Here is a 7002-nt window from a genome sequence, read left to right on the forward strand (position 1 = left end):
TGTAAAAACATATGTTATATACACATATATACTTAAAAAAGATAATTTGAATTTGTAATAATAACCTTTAAAAAGATATCTTTTTTAAATATTGAACACTATTAATAAACGTGTTAAAATTACATAACACGATATCATTTTTACTTGTAGAAAGTAATGTTAAGTGCATTATAATAACAAGTAAAACAATCATATAACTCAGTGTTATAATAAATAATGATAAATTAAATATTGGACACTACTAATAAACGTGTAAAATTGTTATAACATGATATCATTTGTACTTGTAAAAACTTATGTTATATACATATTATATATACAGGGTGATTCAGACTACTCAGGGGTGGGCCGACCCCTTGTGGGAACATCCCTGACCGCGCTAGGAGGGACAGCCTCCCCCTAGGGTGAGACCCCCGACTCCGGTTTTGGTACGGAGAAGGAGGGAGCCCTGGGTGGGGAAGACCCATCCCCCGGGTGGTGGGTGCTGCAGTTTCCCCCTCGGTTCCTCACCGAGGGGTGTAGGGGGGTTGGGGGGGTCCAGTTGGGACCCCCACACACCTTTTCCCCTCCGTGGGCGCCACCTTGATGTGGTGGGGGGCTTGTGTGCCTTGATGATGTGCGAAGCTGTGCCGGCGGGGGCTTCGGCCCCTGGCAGGTTCTACCATGCCGGAGAGATCCGCACTGAAAGGCCAGACTAAGAGCGTCCTTATTCACTCTCGGAGGGGCAGCTGCCTCCGAGTTTCATACAAGGACCGGAGGGTCGCACTGGTACAAATACCAGTGCGACCCAAAGGACCCTACAGTGCGGGCAGAACGGGCTCGTAAGCCGGGTGAAGGCAACCGTTCTAGGGGAAGGAAAACCCTGACTGCAAACCCGTACTTGTCAGGACGTATAACCTGACACGATTGCGAGGGGCCAGGGTGCTTCGGCATCCTCGTACAGAGGGCTCAGGCATCCCCGGCAGACCCTAGCCTACTATACCGTAACCCTAGGTCATGTCTCTGGGGCCGGGGGTCTTGCCTTAATCGGCCGAACCGCGAGGCGGGTCCTCTATAAAATACCACGTAATCCTACGGTTGAGGCATGCCACGCTTATGGGATGAATGGCAGGTGCGTGACCTGTCGCTAGTGGTTCCTCACCCTGGGCACCTGGCGAACCCAGGGGACATGGTAGCCTTACCCCGGGCAATGCGGGGGCTCTGCCCGGGGTAGACGCCCACTTCCTGCCGCACTCGTGGGACTCAAATGAAGATTTCCAAAATAAAAACAAAAAACTCCGAGTCTTCGGACTCAAGGTCCCGTATGGACGGGTGCACCAACCCGTCCGAGGACTCACCACTCTCTTGCGAGAGTGATTTTTATGTAGAGGGAAAGGGGGTTTAGAGGTGGCAGGAGATCTGCAGGCAGGTGCCACCTCCCCGCCCCCTGGGGAGGAAGTGCAGGCTGGCCCCAGTGGATTAGCCGCTGGGGTGCAGCCAGATAAAGAGGGAAGACCACCGCCCTCAGGGGATCGCCCCTCCGACCGCGGAGGTGGCGAGGTGAGCTCGCCGGTCAGGTCCAAGCGAGCGGCCATCCAACGAGGGACCTCTAGCAGGGCTGGGTCTATGGGTCTGAGCCTAACACCGGCGGCAGATAAGCCTGGTCCTCTCTGTTCCAAGAGGGGACAGCACAAAGGAACCCGGGAGACGGGAGCCTTGGGGTCTGCGGGAGCTGAAGGGGCGTCGGAGGGGACCACCGGGAAACCGGTGGTCGTCTCCGATGTCCTGCTATCGCGGAGCTCAAGGATCCCCATATCTCGGATAAGGAAAAGGCCCAGAGAATCGCTAAGCTCCAGAGGGAGCAGCAGTAACGGCTCGTATACCGTCACCACCGGCCCAGCGCTTGAGCAGACGAAGAGGGGACGCGGCAGGCCCCCCACCACTGGTCTCGGCGTGGGGATAAGAGAGAGAAAGGAGGCGGAGGAAAAGAAGAGGAAGGAAGCAGAGAGGACTAGACAGGAAAAAGAGATCCAGACCATTTTGGATGGAGGAATCTTCCGGTCCCTCGCTGACAAGAGACCGATGGAAGAAGTCTTTAGGGACGGGACAGCCAAAGGACTTCTGAGGGAGGCAAAAGTGTGCGAGCTGGCCTCGGAGGCAGGTCGTGCCCTCGGCGTGATTCGGCTAGTCTCCAGAAGGTCCAATACCTTGAAAGGGACCTTTGTGGGGGCGCTGAATCTTGCCGTGGGAGTCTCCGAGGCCGTGCTCGCCACTTTAATGGCCAGGGTGGCCAGTAGGGAAAAGGAAGGCGATATCACCCTGGCCGAAAAAGAGACGAAGGAGCTCAGGGAGGAGCTACAGAGGTTGAGGGTGGAGAATAGGCAGCTGGAGGAGGAGCTGAGATCGACGAAGAGACAAGTCTCCTCGTCGATCTCTATGGCTCCTCCGACAGCTGCCGCTTCTTCTCCACCAGGTCCATCAGGTAGGAAACCCACCTATTCAGAAGTGGTGAGAGGATCATCCTCGGCCGGATCCAGTGAGGAGGAGGAAAAGAATAGGGAGAGAAAGAAGAAAAAGAAGATGAAGAGAAAGGAGAGGGAAAGGAAGAGGAGGAGGATTGTCTCGTCCTCAACCTCCATCTCCGCCAGGATGGTGGAAGAGGACCAGGACATCCCCTCCTTAGATGACAATTTGGAGGACATGATCCATCCGTTCCCCCCGAAGGAGAAGATGAAAGGCGCTGAAGAGGAACTGGACACCGACCTGAAGGCCCGGCTCCCCGGCTGTGGCTGCGGGGCGGAGGTCGAGCGGCTCAGGGCCGCCGTCAGCCGCCTCGAGGCTGTTGGCCGGGGGGTGAGCCAGCGGTGTCGGTGGGGGTCCCAGCGTTCACCCCTTCCTCAGCGCCGGAAAGGATGAAGGCGCCAAATAGGAAGGTGAACATAATCCCGGAGGGACCCAATGGACGAAGGAAGAAGGGTCAAGGGAAAAAGGAAAGGAAAAAGGCGAATAAAAAGAGGAAAAAGGCCAGGGACAAACTAATGAAGGAGGAGGAGAGAAAGAGAGCCCTGGAAGGAGAAAAAGGCATGTCCGCCAAGGACATACTGCTGGCAGGAGGCTACCCGGTGGAGAAGGGACTGTGGTACTCGATTGGCCAGAACCAGGTACCACAGGTTACCCGGAACCAGGAACCACAGGAGACCTGGTCCCAGGTGGTGGGACGAAAGGAGGGAAAGAGGAGGAAGGAAGAGGCAAGAACGAGGGACCCAACTGGACTTCCGACCCTTACCCCCAAGGTGAGACCTAAAGGGAAGGGACCAGCTATAGCAGGAGGGGGCAGGATTAAGCCGCCACGCTCGGCGGCCGTCACGATAATCTGCCCCGAGGGCGAATACGCCAGCTTTATGTTGGAGGCCAGGCGTCGCATCATCCCGGCGGACCCGGGGATCGGTGGATCCCTGAAGGTCCGCCGGGCCCTGAGCGGGGCAATGTTGGTTGAGGTGCCTGGCCTCAACGTCGGGATATCCGCCGACCGGCTTGCGGACGAGCTCCGCAAGCTGGCGGCGGAAAGGGGCCCCGGTTTTCGCGTCCAAAGGCCGGTAAAGGTCGCTGCACTGCGACTGGCTGGCCTGGACGCGACAACCGGGGCCGAGGAAGTGACGGCCGCCGTTGCCCGCGCTGGGGGATGCTCACCTGGGGTGGTATCCCCAGGGGTAATGAGTGTCACCCAGCGGGGTACGGGCGCCATGGTAGTGCGATGTCCGCTGGCGGTGGCCGCGAAGGTCGCCGCCGCGGAGCGGGTCCACGTGGGTTGGACCCGTGCCGGGGTGACGGCGCTGCCCGCTCGCGCGGTGCTGTGTTTCCGGTGTCTTCTACCGGGACACGTGCGCGAGCGGTGCATCAGCGCCGTCAATCGCAGCGATTTATGTTATCGCTGCGGTAGCCCCGGCCACCGCGCCAAAGGGTGCCTGCGGGCGGCGAACTGCCCCATTTGTGCAGAGGCGGGCAGGCCCTCCGGTCATAAGATCGGAGGGCCTGCCTGTGGCCCCCCTGCGGACAACAGGAAGAAAAAGAAGAAGGGGAAGAAGACAGGAGGTCTAGTGGGAGCGGGAGACACGGGGGTGACGAGTGCCCGAAACGTCGCCGGAATGCCAACCAAGCCGACACCAGAGCAGCCAGGAGAGGGGAGTTAGTCCCATCCCCCAAGAAAGGATCTCGAGGGGGAAGATGCAGGGAAACCAGCCCTCACCCCAACAGAAGGCCGGGAGGACCATCCATCCAGCCAGTGCGACTGGGAACCGGAGACGGCGAAAGGCGCAGAAGGCTGGCAGGAGAAACCACTGGTACCTCCAAGAAGGAAGAGGAAGGGTAGGGGAGACCCGGACACCTCGACGGAGGAAAAGGAACAGGAGGATTCTAAGGTAAGGAGGGGGGTGGAACCCATGGGTCCACCCCCAACAACCCTAGAGGATGGGGAGATGGAGGGAGCGCCATCCCCATCCCCCCAGGTTGACGATTCCTCCTCATACTCCCGAGAGGAGGAATCCGCACAGGTAGGGACCCCCCACCACTCCGCGGAGGCATCCGTAGACGAGGCCACCACAGCCGAAGCCTCCCCCGGGCTATCCGAGACGGCTCTGCCGTCAAAGGATGGCCAAGGGGGGCCGAAGTAGGTAGCCCGGAGGAGGCGTGAAAGGCATGGCCTTCACGCCACTCCGGGTCCTACAGGCCAACGTCGGCCACGGCGCCCGGGCTCAAGACCTCTGCATGCAGAGGTTGAAAGAACTGAGTGCCGGGCTGGCGGTGGTCACCGAGCCGCTCTGGATCCCGGTTCGCAGTGCGAACTGGTTCAGGGGTCCGGACAGCTCGGTGGCCATGGTGGCAAACCCTGCGACGGGGGCCCCGCCCTGTAAATTCAGGGAATCGGGGCCCTCGTACGTGGCGGTCGATTGCGGGCCCATCACTGTGGTGGGGATATACCTTCCCCACCACAGGAACAAGGCCGGTCTCGGTCGTCCTGCCCCGATCAAGGCGCTCCTGGACAGGGTCGGAGAGCTGGTACGGAGGTGCCATCCCCGACCAGTCATAGTTGCCGGGGACTTCAACGCCCACTCGGACGGGTGGGGTTGCAGTCCCTGGCAGCGGGACCGCCGGGGGGACACCGTGATCGGCTGGGCGGCGGGACTGGGCCTTATTCTTATGAATGAGGGCTCAGAAAGCACCTGCGTGCGGCCGGGGGGGGACGGAGGCTCGGTCATTGATTTGACCTGGGCGACCCCCTCGGCCGGGGGGCTCTTCTACGAGTGGAAGGTGGAGGCGGAGGGTGAGACACTGTCTGACCATAGACATATAGTGTGGACCCTCCGTCTCCCCAGACCCCAGCAAGTGCTCATCCGCCGCCCTGGGGAGAGGGAACCCCCTCTCCCCAAGAGATGGGCCCTCAACTGGACTGGACGCGGACAGGTTTCGGGCGGCTGTCCTCGTGGCATCCTGGCACCTGGAGGAGGTGCCAGGGGGGCGGGACCCCGACCCCTGCAAGGGGGCCGAGGAAATAGTGGGCATCGTGACATCGTGTTGCGACGTTGCGATGCCCCAGTCCCGCCCCCGATCCCGCCGGGCAGCATATTGGTGGAGTGAGGAGCTAGGACGGCTCCGACGCTCCGCCATCACAGCCAGGTGGCTGTTTGTGCGTGCCCGGCGGAATGGAGGGGATGTCACGGGGACAAAAAGGGAATACTTCCGAGTGAGGAAGACCCTGAAAGTCGCCATCGCCGAGGCGAAGCGAGCGTCCTGGGAGCAACTTGTGAGCTCCCTGAACGAGGATCCGTGGGGGCGCCCTTACAAAAGGGTGACCGGGAAGGTCTGCCCTTGGGCGCCCCCGCCGACCGAACAAATGGACCACCAGGCCCTCGATGGGCTCCTGGACGCCCTCTTTCCGAGGGTGGAAGGGGGCCCACCAGTGATCCCTCCCCCAGAAATGGGGGAGGGGAACTGGGACGAGGGCCTGGAGGTCAGTCCAGAGGAGCTCGCAGGGGCCAGGAAGAAGCTCGGGGCCAAGGGCAAAGCCCCTGGCCCCGACGGAATTCCTGGCCGCGCCTGGGCCCTCGCACTCGGCGAGGGAAACCTGTTCGCGGCCACGCGCAGGGTTCTAAACGGATGCCTCAGGAAGGGGGTACTCCCCCCAGAGTGGAGGAGGGCCAAGCTGGTCCTCCTCCCCAAGGAGGGCAAAGCACCCGGTAGTGCGTCGGCCTACAGGCCGATATGCCTGCTGGACGAGGCGGGTCAGTTGCTAGAACGCATCATTGCCGACCGCCTCGTCCAGCATCTGTCCTCGGAGGGGCCGAACCTCCACGGCCGCCAGTTTGAGTTCAGGCCCGGGAGATCAACGCTGGACGCTGTCCAGTGTCTCCGGGGCCTGACCCGGGCGGTCGTGGAGAGGGACGGCGGGGTGTTGTTGGCGGTATCCCTGGATATCAGGAATGCCTTCAACACCCTGCCGTGGCCGGAGATCGGGCGAGCGCTCGTGCATCACGGCGTGCCCGCCTATCTCCGGCGCATCCTCTCGGCCTATTTCGGGGCCAGGGACCTCGCCTTCCCGATGGAGGGTGGGGTCCAGGGCCGGCGCACCATGGAGCGCGGTGTTCCGCAGGGATCCGTTCTGGGCCCTCTGCTATGGAATATCGCGTTCGACCGGGTGCTGAGAACTCAGCTCCCCCCGGGCTGCCGCGTCATCTGTTACGCAGATGACACTTTAGTGGTGGCCGGGGGGGAGAACTGAGGGGAAGCCCGCCTCCGCGCGGAGGCTGCACTGGCATCGGTGGTGGGCACCATTAAGGACCTCGGACTCTCGGTGGCGCCCCAGAAGACCGAGGCCGTATATTTCTACGGCCGAGGTCGAGGGGCGCCTCCGGAAACCGAGGTCCTTGTGGATGGCGTCCACGTCCGCGTCGGGCCGACGATTAAATATCTCGGCCTGACGTTGGACAGTCGTTGGAGCTTCGGGCCCCATTTCGGGAACCTGGCCCC

General features: G+C 61.0%; 1 protein-coding gene across 1 annotated transcript; it reads left to right on the forward strand.

Moving 5' to 3' along the window:
• Positions 1-1168: 1168 nt before the first annotated feature.
• On the forward strand, positions 1169-6754 carry LOC112590178 (uncharacterized). The gene is made up of 8 exons (XM_025305974.1): positions 1169-1209; positions 1368-2461; positions 2881-4164; positions 4234-4397; positions 4705-5042; positions 5109-5299; positions 5352-5986; positions 6380-6754. Exons 1-8 carry the CDS (start codon positions 1169-1171, stop codon positions 6752-6754), a joined length of 4122 nt encoding a protein of 1373 aa, XP_025161759.1.
• The last annotated feature ends 248 nt before the right edge of the window (positions 6755-7002 follow it).

This window comes from Harpegnathos saltator, unplaced genomic scaffold, assembly GCF_003227715.2.
Source record: "Harpegnathos saltator strain DR-91 unplaced genomic scaffold, Hsal_v8.6 scaffold742, whole genome shotgun sequence".
Taxonomy (NCBI): domain Eukaryota; kingdom Metazoa; phylum Arthropoda; class Insecta; order Hymenoptera; family Formicidae; genus Harpegnathos; species Harpegnathos saltator.